At 56.4% G+C, this 20,378-nt stretch overlaps 1 protein-coding gene across 6 annotated transcripts; it reads right to left on the bottom strand.

Annotated features, from left to right (window-relative positions):
• Positions 1–1,929: 1,929 nt before the first annotated feature.
• CANT1 (calcium activated nucleotidase 1) lies at positions 1,930–19,705 on the bottom strand. 6 transcript variants are annotated; one of them, XM_009191373.1, is made up of 6 exons: positions 19,578–19,705; positions 15,324–15,433; positions 8,237–8,380; positions 7,123–7,775; positions 5,262–5,465; positions 1,930–4,146 (listed from the first exon to the last, which is right to left on the bottom strand). In XM_009191373.1, exons 4-6 carry the CDS (start codon positions 7,751–7,753, stop codon positions 3,776–3,778), a joined length of 1,206 nt encoding a protein of 401 aa, XP_009189637.1. In that variant the 5' UTR covers positions 7,754–7,775; positions 8,237–8,380; positions 15,324–15,433; positions 19,578–19,705; the 3' UTR covers positions 1,930–3,775. The 6 variants fall into 6 exon arrangements, with proteins under 6 accessions (XP_009189637.1, XP_031513698.1, XP_009189640.1 ...); XM_031657838.1 differs by lacking the exon at positions 8,237–8,380 and adding an exon at positions 17,860–17,975; XM_009191376.1 differs by lacking the exon at positions 8,237–8,380.
• Between the last annotated feature and the right edge of the window lie 673 nt (positions 19,706–20,378).

Consider the following 20,378-nt stretch of genomic DNA (forward strand, 5'->3'; position numbering starts at 1 on the left):
AAGAACTCCTTACTTTTAGATTAGCAAGCCAATTCCTTAATAATCAAAAATTAGAAGATGTTGCCGGAAAGGGTAACATTCTAATTTCTTTTTTTTTGAGGCGGAGTCTCACTGTGTCTCCCAAGGCTGGAGTGCAGTGGCGTGATCTCTGCTCGCCGCAGCTCTGCCTCTCGGTTCCACACGCCATTCTCCTGCCTCAGCCTCGGTAGCTGGGATTACGGCCATACCCACGCCGGCTAATTTTTTGTATTTTTTAGTAGAGGCAGGTTTCACACGTGCTCCAAGTGGTCTCGATCTCTGACCACTCGTGATCCATGCCTTTCGGCCTCTCTCAAAGTGCTGGGATTACAGGCTTGAGCCACCGCGCCCGGCCCTCTAATTTTTCAAGGAGAATCGCTTGAACCTGGGAGATGGAGGTTGCAGTGAGCCAAGATCGTGTCCCTGTACTTCAGCCTGGGAGACAGAGCAAGACTCCATCCCCCCAAAATAAAAAAAAAAAGGAAAGAAAAAAAGTATACTGGAAGACAGGATTAACACGTGGAATGAAAGAAAGTAAACCTCGGTTTTCGTCCAGTTGAGGCGACGGAGAGTCTTCCATTTGCAGATGAGCTGTATGCTGGACCCATGAGTGCGGAGCCAGCAGTCATTGCCCCTCGAGTCCCGCATGTCACAGCTTCTTAAACAGACGATCAAGAGCTTACGTGCAGTTCCTTCTCCCAACCTGCCTTGGCCCGACGCGCCCTGGCTTTTTCTGCAACTGCTCTCCCGTGGATCCTCGCCAGGAACATCCAGTTCTCCTTGTTGCTCAATCATGGAGTCTCTCTGGAGACCCCGCTGCCACGTGTGTCCTTCTGGAGAGGACGCCTCCCTGCAGCGCTGTCTTGGTCAGGCTCCCAGCAGGAAAAGATGGCACCCGAATGAGGATCATCTAAGGAGGCTTCAGTGAAGGGACCGTTTGCCAGGGGTGAGAGAGTGGGGCGTGCGGGCGACACGAGGGGCCGCTGTGGCATCTGGAGCTACTGACAGTGGAGCTGTCATACTCCAGGCCAGAAGGGACCAGGGGAGGGGGACTTGGCCCAGACACTGAGAGTGGCACCAGGGGGCTGCCTTGAGAGGTGAGTGGCAGAGGGAGCCAGGGACTCCCGAGGGGCCATCCCAGAGGGCACTGAGGAGGTTCACTGGGTCTGGGACCCGGAGGAGGCAGGGAAGAAGAGTGAGTCTGAAGGGTAAGGTGCCGATGTGGGCACAATTGGCCTTTCTGACTCAGCTCTCCAGGTTTTCTCTCCCTCTCTGGCCGCCCCTGTCCTGTCTCCAGTTGAGGTCTTTCTTGGCCAGCGCCTGCCTCCCTGGCACCTGTGGTTTCAGTGATGGGGATTCTTTCATGTGTCCCCAGGAGTGACCTCCTCTGTTCCTGTGAATTCACCAGACACACTAAAGACACCAGCTCAGCCCTGACCTCTCACCTGAGCACCTCCTTACCAAGTCATCCAGATGGCTCCCCAGGGATGAGCAGTAACAAAACGGGTACCTGGGTGCCCAGCACACGTCAGGTAATGTTCTAAGACCCTTGCGCATACCCAGTCACTTACCGTTCACTGCAGTCCTGGGGTGAGCTCTGCGATTGGCTTCCTTTTGCAGACGAGGACACTGAAGCACAGCAAAGTTAGGTTATTTGCCTAAGGACATGCAGCTGGATGGGGACAGAGCCAGGACTGGGCTTGCAGTGGCTTCAGATCCTACCTTTCTGACCACAGCGCTCGTGCTCTTGGAGCGCCTTGAGACTGTGGGACAAGGCGGACCGAAGATGCAGTTTCCAGACGGGCTCCCCTGGCGGGCGACTCCCGTGCGGGCGCCCAGCATCCTGCGCAGGAGCTCTCGTGGCCAGGCCTCTGCCAACAGTTAGCAAACAGACCGGAGACAGAAGACAACTACAGTCCCTCAGACACTTTATTGTTTACAAAACAGATGGATCCCATAGGGAAGGAACACAATCATTATGCTGACAGCAGCAAACAGAGAGGGAAAGAAGAAAGGTGAGCTTTAAAGTAATCGCAAATCGCAAATCACTGCCTGTGTGGTGAGAGGCTGCTTCCGGGCACCTGGCTTGTGGCTCAGGGGTTGACACGAATACATCAGCAAGGCCTCAAAATCCAGCACAGCCCTGAGTCTCACAACCTTCCTGACTGCGGCTCTACTTTAAATGGCCCAGCCTAGACATCAAGGACAACGATCTAGGAGGCGGGCCAGAGAGACGGCCAGGCAAAGTCAGAACAGACCTGGGGCTTCCAGGCTGTGCCCGGTGACAAATGAGCTCTTCGGAAATGTGTCACATTCAGCGTTCACTTCCTTCGCTTCCTCCACTACCTATGACACAGCGGGGGAGAGACCACCAGTGCGAGAGGGGTCCCTCCTGGCTGCCCTCCTCGCAGCTGTGCTTGAGTTTCAAAAGGCGAGAGAGGTTTGTGAGGGACCGGCACAGGGACAGCCAGAGCCGGCACCCTCTGGCCCACCGTGGCACCTCTGACGATCGAGGTGTGGGGGTGGGAGTAAGGGTGGGGGTCGGGGTGAGGTAGTGCTGTGGGGAGGGCACTGTGATGATGGAAATGTCCCTTCTCAGCCTGGGTCGTGCCTAACCTCGGTCTCAAATCCCACTCTGCCTTCGCCCTAGACTGCTGAGAAGACACTCCAGCGAAGCCGAGGCCCAGCCAACGCTCATGTGAAGTTTCCATGGAGAAGAGGCTGCAAAACTCCCACTGGAAGAGGAGAAATAAAGGCCAAGGAAAGAAACCCCAGGGAACTGACAGGCCTCGATCACAGACCCTAGGCAGGGAATAGAAAATTCAAGTCATTCATAGAAGTCTTGAAAGGCATGACGATTTCTGACAGTTGCTAGAAAAAGGCAACGTTTTCTTTATCTTTGTATCCGTTGGCCAAGAACTCTGAAATTTGACACTTGCTTCACCACCTGTCACTGCTTCCTTACAATCTCCCCCACTGCTGCAGCAGGCTGGGTAACTACAGGACCTTGCTCTGTGTGATCAGATTTGGTGATTCCATTTTACAAGAAAGGAAACTGCTTTAATGAAAGCAGGTTAATAATTAAAACTTCAAAATGCTGCACAGCCGCAGAATTTTCCTGAAGGGAGAAAGTGGTCACTGGCCATATGATGCGGAGATGGTTTCATCTGAGGCCTGAGAACCAACAGATGGGCCTGCACCCTGGCCTGTGCAGCTGTGGGCAGATGTGTCCCCAGGGGCCTGCCCTCGCTCGTGGCCATGCAATACCCTACAACAGAAACATTTTCTTTTCCAAGGATCTGCAGGGGCGGACATGATGCTCCAGGCTCAGAGTAGGAAGAAAAGGGGGTGACCTGGGGTTCCCAGCAAACAGGTCCACCTCATGCTCACTGCGTTCTTAGGGTGAGGCATAGTGCCTGACATATGGTAGGAGCTCCAGGGATATTTACTGAACAAAAGAACATAGGAAAGAGAAGAAAGGAGGTCAGATGGAAGAAAGGGCCTGGCCAGTTCCGCAGGCCTTGAGCCAATGCCTGAAGTGACCGACCTCACCATCAGACCGCAGCGTGGAGAGCCGTTCAGACCGCGGCCTCCGTGGGGCCTGGGAGTCCAGTGCCCACGTCCCTGCCCAGCCTGGGACCGGGCTCCCTGTCCAGGCCTCCAACCCAGGCACAGTTCCAAAAAGAACAAAACAAAACAAAGCTGGTTTTTATAAAAGCTGAGTCCTGATGGCCTTGCTCAGCGTCTCCGTTTTGAGTTAAATGAACTCGATGCCTTCGTATTTCACGCTTCCGATCTTGGTCTCCGGCAGGAGGAAGCGCCCGTCCAGCGTGAAGGCCATGATGTAGGTGGCCACTCTGCCGCTGTCCTCCTCGGACTTGAGGGCCACAATGATCTGGTCATCAGTGTTGGGGATGAACTTGAAGGACGAAAAGCCGTGAGTGGGGACCACTGCCCCCACGTGGCTCACAGCGATGTCGCCAAAGTCGGGGGAGGAGCTCAGCAGCAGGTTGGCGCCCTTACGCTCGTCGTCCTTCTCGCTGTAGCGCTCCTGGCTGGCACGGCGCGGCAGGAAGAACCAGCGCTGCAGCGTGTCACTCCAGCAGGCAGACTCATGGATGAGGTAGCCTGGGAACCGGGTGACTGTGGGTCAGACACACATGCGGCCTGGCGTGCCCAGCCCCACGCCACCAGGCCGTGCGCAGCAGCAGGCATGGGGCTGCGACCACCAGGGCTCGCCAGCCCACAGCAACCCGTCCCTCCCTGCCCTGCAGGCTTCTGGAGAGTTTTGTGTTCTCAACCGAATTCCCCACGCAGGGAACCTGCAGCACCCCCTCCCCTGAAGCCTCCTCCCATTCCCCCAAGAGCTGCCTGCGAGCTGCATCAGGAATCTCAGGGATTCCAGCTCATCAGCGCCTCCTCCGGGCTGATCCAGAGGAGCCCAAGGAAAGGGAACAAACCCCCACTGGACGTGGGGAGGGATCGGATGGGGAGGCTGCCTTGAGGCTGCAAGGAAGAGGAGACAGCGTCTGGGGCCCAAGGCACAGACTCAGTCACTTCCTCCTGAACCTCAGGCACCTAAGGCCTACTCCATCCTGACTAAGGGGAGGCCAAAGTGCTGCCGGCCCTATGTTGGTGTGAGGCACCATGGCCCAGCACCAGGGGTGGGGACAGGGCCTGATCCAGCAGTGCAGACAGCGAGGCCACAGGCGGGGATGCGGGGAGGCCAGCTGCTGGGGTGAGTGGGACAGGAAAGAGAAAACGGCTCGTTTGCCGCCAGAATCCACTGGCCTGAGGGGAGCCACCATCAGAGGCAACCAAAATCATTAAAATCAAGCAAGAAACGGGCCTTGGAGGCTGGGTGCGGTGGCTCGCGCCCATAATCCCAGCACTTTGGGAGGCCGAGGCAGGTGGATCACCGGATTACCTGAAGTCAGGAGTTCAAGACCATCCTGGGCAACATGGTGAAACCCTGTCTCCACTAAAAAGACAAAAATTAGCCGGACATGGTGGTGCACACCAGTAGTCCCAGCTACTGTGGAGGCGGAGGCAGAAGAATCATTTGAACCCAGGAGGTGGAGCTTGCAGTGAGCTGAGATCGCGCCACTCCACTCCAGCCTGCGTGACAGAGCGAGACTTTGTCTAAAATAAAAAAGCGTCTTGGAGGCAAATGCAGGAGGAAGCAGGTTCCCAGTGAGCGGGCTGTGGAACCCACGCTGTGGGCTGGGGCAGGCGTCTCTCACCTGGTGGCCGGATGCCAGCGGCGGCCCGCAGAGCGTTGTAGTTGGACACCCAGTTCTCGTGGTCCACGCTGCCCTTGTAGCCTACCACCTTCACCCACTCCGGGTTCTCATTCACCACGTCGCCTGTGGTGGTCGTCCACTCCTTGCCCAGGCCACCCACGTACAGATGCTCATCCTTCACCGCCAGCCACTCGGCCTTGAAGCCTGGTCAAGCAGAGCAGCGTCCTTAGGCCCTGCACCTGGCTCCTGCCCAGGGCCGGTCAGCTGCCCTCCCCACAGCTCCTGAAGGTTCAGTGACTACTCTCAAGTCACCTCTGATCCCCAACTCCCCGCTCCTCAAGCCGTAATCCCCAACCTCAGGATTATCCTTACAGGGTAGAAAAGCTGAAAAGTGATAGCACTCTGAAGGGGCGCGCGTGTCCCGGGGGTGTGCGTGTGCTGCCCTCGGCCACACCTGAGCTCTCACGGAGCATCACTCTAACGCCAGTGGCCGGAGAGGGGCGTGGTGCTGGGGCTCCCAGTCTTCCTTCCAGTGGATTTGTTCAGAAGCTGTTTTTGCTTTTAAACTGATTTATTTAAAATAAGCCTAACTTTGAAGGCTGCCACAGTTCAGGCTGTGTGGGAGCCTGTGTTCTTCCAGTGTATTCTTATCATCCCTACACCCTGGTGTTCTAACTTCTGTTTGTTTTCCCCAAATTTTGCCAGCTTCTTGCCCCTGAGAGCTGGAGCTGTGCCCCCTGAACTGCCCGAGACCACAGCAGCTTCTCTGCAGGGCCCTGGAGGGACCTGCCATCTCCTGGGCCCCTTGTGCGATGAGACATTCTCCACCCTGGGTCTTTCGTCCCTCCCGGATGACCTGAGCGCAGCCCAACCCCAACGCTCCCTTTACCCCGCTCTCCTCTCTATCCAAGGGAAGGACAGAACTACAGTAGGGTTGCCTAAAACCCTGACAAGTGCAAGGCAAGAAGTAGGTGACCAACACTTTGATACCTCAGGTGAGGTTGGTCCCCTGCCCAGCCCTGGGCAAACACTGAAGATTTTCTCACCGGGTGTGGCGAGGGCCTGGCCGGCCATGAACTGCGTGGGCCGTTGTTTAGTGCAGTTCCTCCTTGACCTCAGAAAGCCTGCAGTGGCATTCAGCTTTCTAGAAGGTGGGGATCCACTGCCAGCTCAGACAAACGGAGCTCAGAGGAGCTGGCAGCTCCTCTGCCAGCGTCCTTGGCGCCTCCCCAGCTCCTCCCCGGAGGAAGACACTGGCCACCGTGCCTACCCAAAGCCTGTCCCTGCCCTGTGGAAGCAGCACCTCCTTCCTGGTGAACAAAAAGGCTGGAAGCAGGCTCCACTCCAGGAGGGTTGCTGCAGCTCACGCATGCCCTGCCCCTGCTGGGGTTCAGGGAGAGGAGGGCTGGGCAGCAGTTTACCCTTCAGTAACATGAAACCAAAGTCTGGGTTTTGAGTGAGAACCATCTGACCCCATGGCTTTCAAGGTAAGGCTCCTGGTGGGTACATCCCAGTGTGATCTTGAGAACCTTTGAAGGTGTAAAAAGGGCTGTGTTCTCAGAGGCTCTCAGAGCAGCAGCGGATACAGCCTAAAACACCCTGGACAGATTCCCCATGTCTCCCGCAGGCCTCTAGCAATCAGCTCTTACTCCTAGAAACCGCTCAGTGTGAAGTGACAGTAGGCTACGCTCCTGGCTCATGGTAAGGGGGCCACAGGTCAGAGCAAGAGGGAGAAGTGCTCCCTCACCACGTCGCTGGCTTCTGGGTGTGTGAATTCTTTACTGTGTGCCTGTGTTTCCCAGCCAGGCCCTGAGCCCCACTCCCCACCCACGCCTCCATAGAAACCTCAGGGTCCAGTTACCTTTCTCCACGGTGCCGTCGCCGTCGGACAGAATCACCCAGGGCACGGCTTTGCTGCCTTCGATCTGGTAGACGACCCCCGTCCGGTCATCCACGGAGTAGAGTTTCCCATTGAAGACAATCAGGTCGGAGAGCTCCATGCCTCTCCCCTTCTCCGCCAGGTGGGACTCCAGGACCCCATGGTCTTTGTCCCACTCCACGGCCACCTTGTCCCCACTGTCTGACAGGGTCAGGTAGCCCTTTTTCAGGTAACTGAACCAGGTGTTTTCCTCCTGGGCCCTTGACTCTGTGTCCAGGTCTGCGATAACTGCGATTCGGTACCGAATCCCAGCCGGTGTCCTTTGCGGGGGAGACAGGGGGTAGGTGTCATTGTACCAGCTGGCGGGCACCTGGCTGAGCCTCCAGTTGTGTGCATTGTGGGAGGGGGGCCTGCTGGGGGCCGGGCGGTGAGAGCAGAGCAGCCAGAGGATGGCGGCACTCACAAAGGACGGCAGGATCACCCTCCAGCGGGGGCGGAAGCGGGGGTCCGCGGCCTTGGTCATGGACGCCAGCACAGGAAGGCCCCCCACACTTATCCGGAGGGAGTGCATAGACTCATTCCATTCCGAGTGCTCAGACGGCTGCACGGGCATCAGCGTGACAGTCAGGCGGGACCTGCACAGCCAGGGAGGGAGGAGAGAAGTCAGCGCCCCCACAAGCACAGTCACGTCTCAGTTCCTGAAGCTGCAGGCGCTGGAGGCTGACTTTTCCGGAAGAAACAGTATTGCCCTACTTTGTGGCCATTCTTACTCCCTTATCTTTGCTTGCTTTTATTCAGCAAGACGTGAAGTCTTTCCAGAGCAAAATTATTCCCTCTCCCCTGTCCCAGGTGGCAAGGTGGGAAGCTGAGTGAGAGAAGGAAGTTCCATGCAGGTTGGTGCTCTGGGGTCCCTCTAGAGAGAAGTGCAGGGGAGTCAGGCAGGAGGGGAAGGTTGACGGGTTGAGGTGGGATAGGATCACAGACAGGGTACATACAGGTCTGTATTTTACTCAAATGCCACCTCATCCAAGAAGCCCTCCCTGACTGCCCTGCCGACATCACCCTCAGTCCCTGGGTCCTTGGCCCTTGTCCCCACCTGACGTCAGAGTATTGTATACAGTTACTGGTCTGTTTGTTTCTGTCTCCACCTCTGTATCCTGGCTCCTAGAACACGACCTGGCCTGGAGCAGACAGATGTGCAGTCAAGTGAAGGAGTCTCCACTTCCTCTGGGTTAGGCTCCTGAAGCATTTGAATACAAAACAGATCCAAACCAAATAAAAACCCTCCTTTTTTGTATCTGTTGTTGTTTTAGGCAGTGTCTGTCCGCTGGTGCCTTTATATTAATGCAAATGACTACAGGGACCAGAGTCTGAGCGGCTTGGGCTGCCTGGAGGCCAGGGTGTCTGTGCCTTGGCTCCAAAGAACTGCTGGGCTCAATGTGCAGCCAAGCCAGGCTGCAGGCCTCTCCCAGGTCACCCGCCACCCCAGGCGTGGCTCTGTGGCAGAGTCCTGGGGTCAGGATGCTGGTGGCGGCCAGGAACTGCAGCCCTTCACCGCTGCCGCCAACCCCACTTCCTGGGCATACAGCATGATGGCTCAGTGCAGCCACAGGGCGTCAGGCCCGCATCTACGCCGCCTTGGTGAGAGCTGCCTGTCTCTGGACAGCCGCCAAGTACCACAATGGGGCGTGGGGAGATGGCTCCCGGTGCTCCGGTTCCATATCTCGGCCCTCCAACTATAACCCAGTGAATCCTGGCCTGAGAAGCTTCCCTGGCTGGGTCCTCCTTGAGAAAATAACAAAGCAGCAAACGTGTGCCTTTATGGGCAGACGCTGTCCTCCCTGCCAGGGCGCCTGGGAAGGGCTGGGGGACTCCAGTGGCTCTATGCAATTCTAGGCCCTAAATAGGTGGACCATGAGGCCCTGGTGCACGGCAGCCAGCGACAGACACCCCCACCAGAGACACCTCCTTCTCCACGCTGCAGGCTGCTTGGCTGAGAAGATGCAAAAACAGGGTGACAGTTCCACAAGGAACTTTCAGACAGTCTTAGGTTTTAGCCCCAGGGTCAGGTTCAAGGAGTGAACAAGGCACATATGTGGGGCCTGCTGCTCAGAGTGAGCCTCCCAACAGCAGAGGGCGCCACCAGCAGTTCCTCCGGGCCGGCAGGGAAGACTCCACGCTCCCTTTAAGGAGCAGGCCTCTCAGGACCCCCTGAGGTGGTCACAGGGCTGGTCACCGGGGCCTTCCTGGCAGCAAGGCTGAAGTTCCCAGTGCTGGACATCCTCCTCTGACCACGCCCAGGCCCTGCCCCTCCCTGTTCCTTTTCTAGCCCCAAGGCTACGAAACCACGGCCAGGCCCAAGAGTCTCTGCTGAGCTCTGGTGCTCACAAATCCATACCTCTATGCAAATCCTACCATTTCTTTCTTCTTTTTTTTTTTTTTTGAGACAGGGCCACGCTCTATGCAGCCAGAGCTGGACCGTGGGCATTGATCAGCATGCTCACTGCAGCCTCAACCCCTGAGGCTCAAGCGATCCTCCCACCTCAGCCTCCCAAGTAGCTGGGACCACAGGCGTGTGCCACTATGCACAGCTAATCTTTTTTTTCCTTTTTGGAGACAGAGTTTTCCTCTTGTTGCTAAACGGAGTGCAATGGTGCGAAATCTCGGCTCCCATGCAACCACCTCCCAGGTTCCAAGCCCGATTCTCCTGCCTCAGACTCCCTAGTAGCTGGGATTACAGGCATGCACCACCACGCCTGGCTAATTTTGTATTTTTAGAAGAGATGGGGTTTCTCCATGTTGGTCAGGCTGGTCTCAAACTCCCGACCTCAAGTGATCCACCTGCCTTGGCCTCCCACAGTGCTGGGATTACAGGCGTGAGCCACTGCACCTGGTGCACAGCTAATTTTCAATTTTTTTATAGAGATGAGGACTCGTTATATTGTCCAGGCCGGTCTTGAACTGCTGGGCTCAAGTGATCCTCCTGTCTTAGCCTCCCAGAGTGCTGGGATTACAGGTGCGAGCACTCACACTCCCACCTACCTGCATTTCTGACATGTGTCGTAGACATTTCAAGACTCGAGTCCCATGCAGCTCTTCCCTCAAGCCTACCTGCTCCTCATCTCCCCTCGGGAAGGGCAGTGGGGATGGGTGGCCACCATGTCCACAGTGGTCTGGTTCAAGCTCTCTCGGGACCCTGGGAGATGTGCTTTTCTGTGTGGATATTACACTTCGATAAAAACATAAGGCATTGCTGCCACGAAAAGCCTGACTGGCCTCATCCTCCATTCTCCTTCCTCGGCACTGACTCCGTGGGCAGGTTCTGTCCTCTTCCACGGCCCTTCCTCACCATGCCATGCTGGCTGCCTCCCTCCACCCATCAGCTGCCTCTCCGCCCCTGACATTCCCCTACCCCCCTATGAAGTTGCTATGCCAGCTGCCCCCCACCAACATCCCCTGACGCTCCCTCTCACCACCTGCCATGAAGTGGCATCCATCAGATGGCACACTCCCAGCTTCAGCGGCTTCCTCAGCTCCTGGGGTGAACCCACTCTGCTCTGCTCCCGCTCAGCCCTCACACTGCACCATCTCCTCTGCCTGCCGGCTGGCTACATGAACCTCCTTCTATCCCCTGACCACACTGGCCCTGGCAGAGCCTGCAGTTCCCCCTGCCTGGAACAGTCGGGCCTGCTCTTCCCACCGGCGGCTCAGTCTCTCCTACAGGGCATCAGCTCCCTGGGAAGACTCGCCTACGCACCCTCCCTCCCATGCGGCTCTGGCTCTCCCACCGCCCCTGCCTGGCTAGGTGATTATTTCTGCTCCCAGGGCAGGAACCTGGTCACTGTCAGAGCCCCAGCACCTGAACGCACTGCCAGGCAGGAAGCAGATGATCTGCGCACACTGGCTGAAGGCAAAGAGATGCCAGGTGGGCCATCAGCCACTTCTTTAACAGCCCCTCTGCACTCTGCCGGGGCCCACCTCAGTCATACTGTGAACCTGTGGCCTGGATCAAGCTGATCAGCTGCCACATCTGAGCTGCAGGCCCAGGAAGACGCTGCCTGCCGGCACAGAACGACGGTGCCTGCCGACACGGGACGACGGTATGTACCGGCAGAGACTGCTGTCAGACATTGTGATGTGTCGTCACCAGCCCCTGGAACCCCCATATTCTTCCCTGTTCAACTCCCCCAGCACTCCAGAGAGCCACTGTCCTCACCTTCGCCATTCCTGTCAAATCTCCGGCCCACTTCTCCCAGGAGACCACTCTGCGGCCACCTTCAGCAGCCGAGGCCCCTGGGTGGGGCCCACACGTGCCACTCAGGTCAGTTCCCCAAGCTGCCGGGCACCTGCTCTTCTGGTTCCTCCCTTCCATCCACAGGCCACCCAAGTCGCCCACCTTGTCACCATTTTACCTCCAGACCCTACACTCCCACAGACACTCAACTGCTACTGAATGGCAAATCTGCGAAAGAATGAACACCCTTCCCTGAGTCCCCGGCACCTCTGTCCCTTCCCACCCCTGCCCAGGCCCCCTCGCCCACCATGGTGCAAAAGCACCCACACCCACACCCTCTCCTTCCCTCTCGGCTAATCCTCAGAGGCAGCCGCCGGAAGCCTTCACCAGCGGCAAATCCAGTGAGCACATCCTGCGTGTCCCTCCTCAAGGAAGGGAGGTGCTCTCTGTGGCCTCCCCAGGCAGGTCTTCTCAGCCCCTAGTGCTGGCAGCCCAATGACCTCTCCTAGGGCCTGCCCTCCCTCTAAGGTGAAGACCCCTACGCCTTTCTAGCCTGACCCAGTCTCTCAGCCTCCTCATCTGATATCCACCGCAAACCAGGACCTCCTCAGGAACTCCCTGTCCTGGCTCCAGCGCTCCCAGCCCTCAGGAGCCATCCTGGGAAGCAATTCATCCTAGCCCTCCTCCCTCCCCAGCCCCACGTGTCCCACCCAGCTCTAGACTCGGCTCCCTTCTCCCCATCCACACAGCCTTGGCTCCAGTTCCGTCTCATCCTGATGACTGAGTCTTGGTCTAATGATCTAGATCAAGCTTGCCCAACATACGGCCCAACACAAATTCATAAACTTTCTTAAAACATGATGAGATGAGATTTTTTTGTTACGCTCATCAGCTATCAGTGGATTTTATGTGTGGCCCAAGACAATTCTTCTTCCAGTGTGGCCCAGGGAAGCCAAAAGATTGGACACCCTGATCTAGACCATCTCGGCTCAGCCAAGGGACTGCTCTTGGCCTGTTTACTTCCCTGAGCCATGCTGACGGCCATGCCGGATGCTCAGGTTAGAGAACTTTGCACAGGGGCTGACCGCTACTGCTTCTCACTCACTCTACAAGTACCCTCTCGCCTGCTGGGAGGGTTGCAAACTACCACCTGTGGGCCAAATCCAGTCTCCCACCTGCTGTGTAGATGCGGCCTGTGCGGCCTGGTGTGTAGATGCGGCCTGTGCGGCCTGGTGTGTAGAGGCGGCCTGCTGTGTAGAGGCGGCCTGCTGTGTAGAGGCGGCCTGCTGTGTAGATGCAGCCTGTGCGGCCTGCTGTGTAGAGGCGGCCTGCTGTGTAGAGGCGGCCTGCTGTGTAGATGCGGCCTGCTGTGTAGATGCAGCCTGTGCGGCCTGGTGTGTAGAGGCGGCCTGCTGTGTAGATGCGGCCTGGTGTGTAGATGCGGCCTGTGCGGCCTGGTGTGTAGATGTGGCCTGGTGTGTAGATGCGGCCTGCTGTGTAGATGTGGCCTGGTGTGTAGATGCGGCCTGTGAGGACTGGTGTGTAGAGGCGGCCTGTGCGGCCTGGTGTGTAGATGCGGCCTGGTATGTAGAGGCAGCCTGCTGTGTAGATGCGGCCTGCTGTGTAGATGTGGCTGATTAAAGCCGGCTAGGACTCCTCCTTGGCATGCTGATTCTGGCTACACCGTTGAGTGGTCCCAACAGACAGTGAGGGCTGAGAATATCGACTCCCTGTCCCTTGACAGATCCCTGGTCAAGACCATCTCAAATCACCCTCCACAAAACTGACAGAATGATTTTTCCAAAGCAAACCTGGATTGACACTCTAGTAGATCCCAGTGCCTTCCATAAAGGACAAACGCCTCAGCCTGCAGAGAAAGCCTCACTGGGTTTTTCCGGCTGTCCTCCCAGGAGCGGGACCTCCCAGGTCGCTGTGCAACCCTGCACGCCTTCCCATTCCAGACTCCTGGCGTCTACACTGCGGCACATGCTCCCCACCCGGGAGGCTCATGTCCTCTGACCACATGGAACCAGAGGTGTCCTGAGTCCCTGCGTCTCTGCCCCTCTGGGGAACAGTGTGACAGAGGCAGGGCCTTTCCTCCAGGAGCTCAGCACAGTGCGGGAGACAGACTTTGAACAGTCCCATGTGGTCAGTGCTACCTCGAGGTCACGCTGATTCCCCAGAGCTAACAGAGGGGCAGCGATGCCAGGGACTCAGACGCCTTTGATTAAACAAGGGACTGACTGCTTCTAGTGACAAGAGAACTCTGTGTACCTTCCAGAAAATTCCTTTAACTTCAGCACCAGAACACCTTTCCTTGGGCTTCATCTCTCCTTTAGGACCCCAAGGAATTACTTTTATTTTGCACAAAAGTTTCAAATCAGATGCCTTTGCCACAGCCCATGCTGGTGTATGAGCTACCACTGACTGCCTGGGGTGCTGGGCTGCTGGCGCCTGCTGCAGGCAAGAGTTTGCATGTTCTTTAAAAAGTTGGGTTCTTTTTTGGGGGTGGGGGGTACGGGGGTTCTTTTGTTTGTTGCCAGCCAGAAACAACAGAAATGAACCAGACACAGGATGGACAAAGTCCTTTCCAGAAAGGGCCCACGTGAGGCTTCTCCCTACACCCCTCAAAGCTTTAAGCAGCTTAAATGCTGGCTTCATTGTGAAAAGTTTCACATCCTCAGTGCCTGCAGAGTAATGGTTTTAGATAATCAGCAACAAGAGGACTCAGGAACTACAGCAAAGTCATAGGTTCAGTGGCCAGCCAGCCTCTCCTGTTCAGCTGTTCAGTGGGGCTGCAACCAGTTATCTCCCAGGCTCAGGGGCCTACAACAGGACCCCTGCTGCTGCTTGGAGAGCACTCACAGGAGTGACAGCCGTCTGAAAGGCTCTCAAGGCACCATCAGACAATCAACTCGAGATCCGATCAAAGATCCATCAAAGATCCGAAGATCCGGCAAAACGTCAAGATCAAAATGCGTCCGCGATCAAAGATCCGTCCGAATCAAAAGAGATCAAAGATCCATCCGGCGTCAGAAGATCAAAGAAAAAGATCAAAAAACTCGTCGAAAAATCCGGCACGAAGATCCGAAATAAATCAGCGCAGATCAAGCGCGATCCATAAATCCGTCGATCCGGCGCAAGATCCATCAAGAAGATCCGCGATCCGGCGTCCATCCACAAAAGATCCGCGCAGATCATGCAAAAATCCGGCTTTTGCGTCCGGCGCATCCGGCACGTCCATCCGCGCAAATCGAAATCCGCTTTCGTCAGCTTCAATCAGGCAGATCGAAAATCCGAAAGATCAATCAGATCCGGCAGATCCGGCATCAGAAGATCCGGCAGATCGAAAGATCCGGCAAGATCAAAGATCCAGCGCAAAGATCAAAGATCGAAAGATCCAGCGCGATCAGCCGATCAGATCCGGCGATCATCAAGATCAAATCCGCGATCAAAGATCAGAATCCGTCCGAATCGGCAAAGATCCGTCGAAGATCCAGCGCAAAGATCCGGCATCCGGCAGATCAAAAAACATCAAAGATCCGGCACCGAGATCAAAATCAATCAAAACTTCCGCGATCCGGCACATCGCTTTTGCATCAGATCAAAAGATCCATCAAAGATCCGCATCCAGATCCATTTTTTGCAGATCAAAATCAGATCCGCCAGAAGATCAAAATCGAAAAGATCAAAATCAAATAAATCAACTCCAGAAGATCAAAATCAAGAGATCAAAAGAAGATCCGAAAGAATCCGAGATCCGATCCATCCGCGTCAAAAAAGATCAAAAAATCTTCATCAAAATCCATCGAAGATCCGGCACGTCAAACTCAAAGATCAAAGCCAAGATCCACTTCAAAGATCAAAGATCTTCAAAGATCCGACCCAGGAGGCCTCTCCCTGCTGCTGCCCTTTCCCAGGAGAAGCCATAGGCTCCAGGGCCACCTACCTCCTGAGGCCATCCCCAGGCCTGCCGCTGCACTCTGCGCAAGGCTGTGATGAAGGGAGCAGCGGCTCCCTGGACAGCAGACAGCCAAGAGGGTCTGTTTCTCCAGCTTCCTGCAGGAGTGGAACAGGACAGGTGGCAGAACCAGCAGGTTTACTGAGGGCTGCCAGGCTCCTCCCTTTCAGGATCCAGGCAGGGCAGGAAGCCATAGCATTGTTAAGAGGCCGCCACATCCTAGTCCCCACCTCCTCGGAAGGGACAGGTAGGCAGGTGGCAGGTGAGCCAACCCCCTATCTCTGGAGAAGAGCTACCTTCCTTTCCCTTCCCTCACCCAGAGAGCAGGCAGCAGGCCTCAGAGTGCCCACTGTGTTCACTGCCACAGTACAGGGCAAACCCTGCTGACCTACAGACTCTTCAGCACAGCCAAGGCAGGAGCCAAGGCCTTCAAACACTCGTGCTAACAGCATCTGAGAGAACACGGGTGGTGCATCTCAAAGAAACACTTATTGATGCCTGCTATGGGCCAGACTCCTTGAAAACGTTACCTGATCCCTGCTTCGGCACGTGTGAGGCTATTGTACCTGCAAATTCCACATCAAATCTGCTCGGGCGTGGGCAGCACAGGGAAACCAGGAAGGAAGGAGAAGGTCACAGGGAGTCTGCCCTTTAGGCCATCCCACCTCCACAGACAGCACCCTCCTTAAAGGTCAAGCTCAGGATCTGACTTCTGCACCAGTCCCTAGCCCCTAGTATCCGGCACATGGCCGGCAGTGGGCACCATCCTGGGGGACAGAAGCCTAACACAGGCCATGGGCTAGCTGTACTCCTTTCTCAGGCTCTCGGGGCAATCCATTCCCATGCCTCTTCCAGCTTCCGGAGGCACCCACATTCCTTGCCTGGTGGTCTCTCCTCCCTCTCCAAAGCCCGCCCACTGCACTTCCCTAAGCCTCTTGGCCATCATTTCCCTCTGGCTCTTCTGCTTCCCTCTTCTGTTCTTAAGGCCCCTGTGATTGCACTGGGCTCCCTGGGAAAATCCAGGATCACCTCACTATTTTAAGGTCAGCTGATTAGCAACCTTAGTTCCCCTTTGCCATGTAATGTGACATATTCACGGGCTCAGAAGGTAGGACATGGACATCTCGGGGAGCTGTTCCTCCACCAATCACAGGAGGAAGAGGGGAAATTGCCTCCAGGTTTTTCCAAGGGCCAGGACCAGTCACTGTCTATGGGGTGGGCGCACAGCTTCAGAACCCTCTCCGGTTTGCAATTACTGCATTGCAAAGAGGCTGCGTCTGCTTAATTTGTATTATCGATGTTACACCCGGAGGAATTTTAGCCAAAAAGTGACCTTCTCAGCTGAAAGGCACATTCCAAACAGCACCACACATCTGGGAAGGTGTCCTTTTCCAGAGTGCGTGAGAATAACCGGATGGGATCATCACCCCGTGGACCCGGATCAGGGCTGGACCTGGGTCAGGGTTGGCTTTCACACCGTAGCAGCACCTGCGCGAGCCCACCTGCTTACTGCCACCCTCTTACCTCACGCCTTCCTCAGGGCCCGGCTCCTGGGACACAAAGGCTGTATCGCCAGGACTTTCATTCAACCCAGCAAGACCTGCAGAGCCATTCTAGGGGGTCCCAGTCTCACCTCTGCCCCACCCCCACATGGTGGCATCACACACTCTTAAGCCCGATTTCAGTGCCTTCTTCACTTCCCATAGAACCATCCCAGAGGACGGGGGGAGCAGTGTCCTGCCTGGGAACTAGGTGCTCCACTTGACCACTGCACGCATGACAGAGATGAGGAGGGTCCAAAAGTAAAAACAGAACGTCTGCCCAGACTTCTCTATCGCCAGGATGATTTTCTCCTAATTAACCATCTTGATTAAAGTAAAAGGAAAATCAACATGAACATTCTTAAAAATTAATATAAAAGTTTTTAATTCCTTTGATATTGGCATTTCATAAGAGCTTTCCAGAAAATCTGGACAGTTCAGAATGCACTGAGTGAAAAGAATCAACGCTGTGTCTCCTCAGCATCCCTGGTACCATTCAACAAACAACAGAAAAATGACCTCCTTGTGATAGTACTGACCCATTTCATGACCTGGACAATCGTTCCAAGTCTCAGATCTTCTGTTTTTGAAAGAGAAAACACTACAGCATTTATACATCTACCTATATGGTTGCCAGAAAGTACCAAGACTCCGATGACGGGCTATATGTACTCATGGGAGCCTGCACAGGCACACACACACACACACACACACACACACACACCTCGAAAGTCACATCCAGGTGGCAGGGTGATAACACCCACAGGGCAAGGAGAACTGCTCCTACCACACCCTGGGTCTCTCACACACTCTGCAGCTCAGGGAGGCCCTGCAGACCAGGTGCACAGTGAGAGGCGAGTGAAAACGTTCTGAGTACCAAGAGCTTTTACACCAACACATTGACTAAGCAGCCATGGGCTAGGAAAATATGGTTATAGCCTAAGGGGAAGAAAGGAGACCTCTGGCGAACAGAAGCGTCAAACCTCAGACGAGCCCCTCCAGTGAGGCATCCCGGGGTCCAGGGGTCCTATCCCGCTGCAAGTGGATGCTTTCTTCTACCACCTTGTGACGTGTCATTCTCTTTTGTGATCAGGTTAATCTGGACATGAAAAAGTGACACTAGAATTTGGTCCCCACACTGCTGCGGTGGCCTCATGACAGCGCCTGGACAAATCCATGCTTCTCCTGAGTCCTGGCCATGAAGATGCTTGGGGCTGCCCCAACAGGAAACCCTTGCCACGTCCAGAGGGGAGAGGGTTGGCTCCTTCAATGTGCCTTTCAGCAGGGGCCTGTGCTCGGATAGAGGGCTCATTGAGGCCGGCAGGGAGGAGCACCTGGGAGGAGCCCCACTGCTGTTCCACAGGCTCCAGCCAGACTGTCCTGCTGAGAGGCCTGGGGTGGGGCTGGAGGGAGGGTCTGCAGCCCAGGCCTGGAGGGACCTTTCTCAGCAAAGCTCCTCAGAGGGAGAGGGAGGAGGAGCTGGGAGACAGCGGATTCTGAAGGGCTGCCGCACCCGCTTCCTTCTAGGAGCCTTCTACGACCGGACACTTGTTTCCAGTCTGGGCCCTTACACTGGAGAGCTAGCCAGATTCACTTGACACCAAGAGATTCATATTCCCAAACCCCCGCTTTGTTGAAAATGTGGTAGGAGAGGCCGTAGGGCATACAACCCCAAGAAAAAAAATGAGACACGGAGCTGGGGCACTAAGAGACTGCTTTTCCAGGGGTCACTAAGGGGGAAAGGTGCCTGGCAGAGGGCTGTGTCTGCTGGAGGCAGATGGAAGAGTGGTCACAGGTGCTCTGTGCCAAACCTAGGGACACAGAGGGCAACAGAAAGACCATTCGGAGGGAGAAGCAAAGGCACCAGGCAACATGGTCTGGCAAGGAGGTGCCGTCCTCGAGGATGAGAGAATCCAGACCGGATGGCAGTAGGGGTGTGAGACAGGTGTGGTGGGGAGAGCGAATCATTTGCATGCAGAAAGATGAGAGTGAGTTGTGCTGCCTGGAGGAGGACTCCAAATTGGATGAGGGCAGGGAGAGCAAGGACTGGGATGGGGTGGGGAAGGTGAGCCTGCTACAGGTGTGACAAAGTGCCAGTCAAAGGGAGAAAATTCCCTTATCAGTCCAGAGAGACCCTGCATAGACCAGAGGAGGGGTAACTGAAGTCAGAGGGCGGTGAGGGGGGTCATTCCCAGTAGGGGTGCCCCAAACGAGCCAGAGCGGGGAGGCGTCCCACATGAATCAGAGGGGGATAGTCCCCACACGAATCAGAGGGGGATGGTCCCCACACTAATCAGAGCGGGGAGGAGCCCCACACTAAGCAGAGGGGCGAGGTGCCCCACAGTAGTCAGAGCGGGATGGTCCCCAAAGTTATCGGGGGGGGGTGTCCCACACTAATCTGAGCGGGGATGGGCCACACTAATCAGAGGGGAATGGTCCCCACGCTAGTCCCAGGGAAGAGGTGTCCCAAAAGTCAGAGGCGGTGGTGTCCACCGCCTGTCGGAAGAAAGGAACTTTCCCACAGGTCAGAGAGCAGAGTCCCAGTCCAGTCTGCGAGTCAGGGGACAGAGGTCCCGCACGGGTGGGACGGGAGGGGGGCCTGAGGGGTCACGGAGCGGGACGCGGCGGGAGGCTCCGGGACGGGGACCCGGGCCCGTGACGGGGGCAGGGCGCCGGCGGCCGCGGGCGCAGAGTCACTCACCCGCTGCGGGGCTGGCTCCAGTGCCCGCGGGCGGCGGGGCTCGGCTGCACTAACAGCGGGGACAGAAGACGGCAACCGACTTCCGCCCCGCGCGCGCTCGCCCCGCCTCTGGGCCCGTGTTCCCGGCAGCCTCTGCTCTGCGGCTGCGCAGGGGCGGCGCGGGGGTTGCTGGGAGCTGTGGTTTTTGTTTCCCGCGCCTGCGCGCTGGAGGAGCGGCTGTCTGGCTGCAGGCTGGAGGGGCGCGAGGGTCCGAACTGGCACACGAGAGCCCTGTTTCACCGCGTTGCGCTCGCTGGAATGTGGGCCAAGCAGATATTTTGTGGTGGGAGGCATGGGGCGGGGGTGAAGGCTACTGGGGAGGGAAGGTCTCATTCCCCGAGTGAGACGGTAGGGCCCCCTTACATGGGCCTCCCGACCCCTCGTAGTTTTGGGAGGTTGAAAAGCGTGGGCCCCTTTCTGCCATCTTCATTCTCAGACAGACAGCCCCTCTCCTTGGCCTTCAAAACAGCCTCCTCTAGAGTGCTGCTGACCAGTTTCCAAAGCCCGAATCGGGGAGGTCTAAGGCTGTAGTGTCCTGGGGTGGGGACGGTGGCTGTGTCCCTGAAACTAATCTGCAATTGTCAAACCTGCCACACAAGGGTCTTTGATTTCTCCTTTCCCCTCTCTAGCCTCAGCCCCCGAGATCTTTTAGGGCGCTCTGTTAAAAGGCTTCCCGGGCCCCGCTCTCCTCCATCCCAAAGTTCTGAGAAAGGCCTGGTAGCCGTGGAGCCTCTGGCAGTAGAACTTGGCAGGAGGGTGCAC

The sequence above is a fragment of the Papio anubis genome, chromosome 17 (genome assembly GCF_008728515.1).
Source record: "Papio anubis isolate 15944 chromosome 17, Panubis1.0, whole genome shotgun sequence".
NCBI classification, from domain to species: Eukaryota; Metazoa; Chordata; class Mammalia; order Primates; family Cercopithecidae; genus Papio; species Papio anubis.